Here is a 1,005-nt window from a genome sequence, read left to right on the forward strand (position 1 = left end):
TGTATAATAATAATTATACATAATTATTTTTATAATTAAGCAACTACATCTACAGGTATAGATATTAACATTTTGAAACTAATTTACAGCTATTGACTTTTATATGTATGATTGAAAAAAAAATATTAGAAATTACCTATAAAATTTCACTATTAACGGAAAAAGTATATAAGCAAAGATACATATTTTCTATTACCTCCCTTTCCCCTCTCAGATGCTGGCATGGAACATATTACTGTGAATAATAAGAGCAAGCAAGCAGCTCCGACAATTAAATTGTATCAACAGAATCCATTGCGTAAAGTAATATGTAAAGAAAAAAATCAAAGAATACATTGCGTTAGTACAACTGGACGCATAAGGATAGCAGGGCTGTATGTACAAATTGTGCAATTTCTAATATTATCTCCTATCTCGTATAAATTAATTTTTTTCGGTTATAGAAAGAGAGATTTACATAAATACAGAGCTTTACATTCATATTCTATTAAAACAAATGTGCCTTATGATATAAACACGCTTGCAAATATATATAAGTATTTATTTTTATGCTACTAATATGTTGTAAAATATACGACTATGCGCCAGTGTACCGATATAAAACTTAATGCTATCTGAGAGGAAGAGGGCATATTTATTCCTATTTAATCGCACGATTTACGTTTGATGCAGTCAACATAAAGTCAAACGGATAACGCTTCGATTCGGATGTGAGAAAGCAGAACATCTGCTTATATCGACCCATACTTGCCTTGTGCTATTTATCCAGTTGTACAAAATGAAGCAAAGAATGTAATAATAAACTCTCATTAATATTTTTAATGATCAATATCAAATCTCATAACTATAATATTAATATTACCTGTAATTTTAATAAATTAATAAATATATTTTATTCATTTAAATAAATTATTGAATAAAATTATTCATTAAAATAAATTATTGAATACAATATACATCAGTCCGTGTATAATAACAATTATATATTTACATATGTATATATTT

The 1,005-nt window shown here is 26.4% G+C and overlaps 1 protein-coding gene across 4 annotated transcripts in view; it reads right to left on the bottom strand.

Moving 5' to 3' along the window:
- The window catches only part of LOC115237139 (BTB/POZ domain-containing protein KCTD3), a 10,465-nt gene that overhangs the window by 3,787 nt on the left and 5,673 nt on the right, over nt 1–1,005 (bottom strand). Inside the window, exon 7 of one of the 4 annotated variants that reach the window (XM_029809995.1) lies at nt 197–217. The exons of 1 other annotated variant lie outside the window; for it this stretch is intronic. In XM_029809995.1, coding sequence (XP_029665855.1) covers nt 197–217 — 21 coding nt within the window. Of the gene's footprint in view, nt 1–196; nt 236–751; nt 758–1,005 lie in introns of all 4 variants that reach the window. 2 more of the 4 variants (XM_029809993.1, XM_029809996.1) reach the window with 2 other exon arrangements.

This window comes from Formica exsecta, unplaced genomic scaffold (genome assembly GCF_003651465.1).
Source record: "Formica exsecta isolate Colony F162 unplaced genomic scaffold, ASM365146v1 scaffold28, whole genome shotgun sequence".
NCBI classification, from domain to species: domain Eukaryota; kingdom Metazoa; phylum Arthropoda; class Insecta; order Hymenoptera; family Formicidae; genus Formica; species Formica exsecta.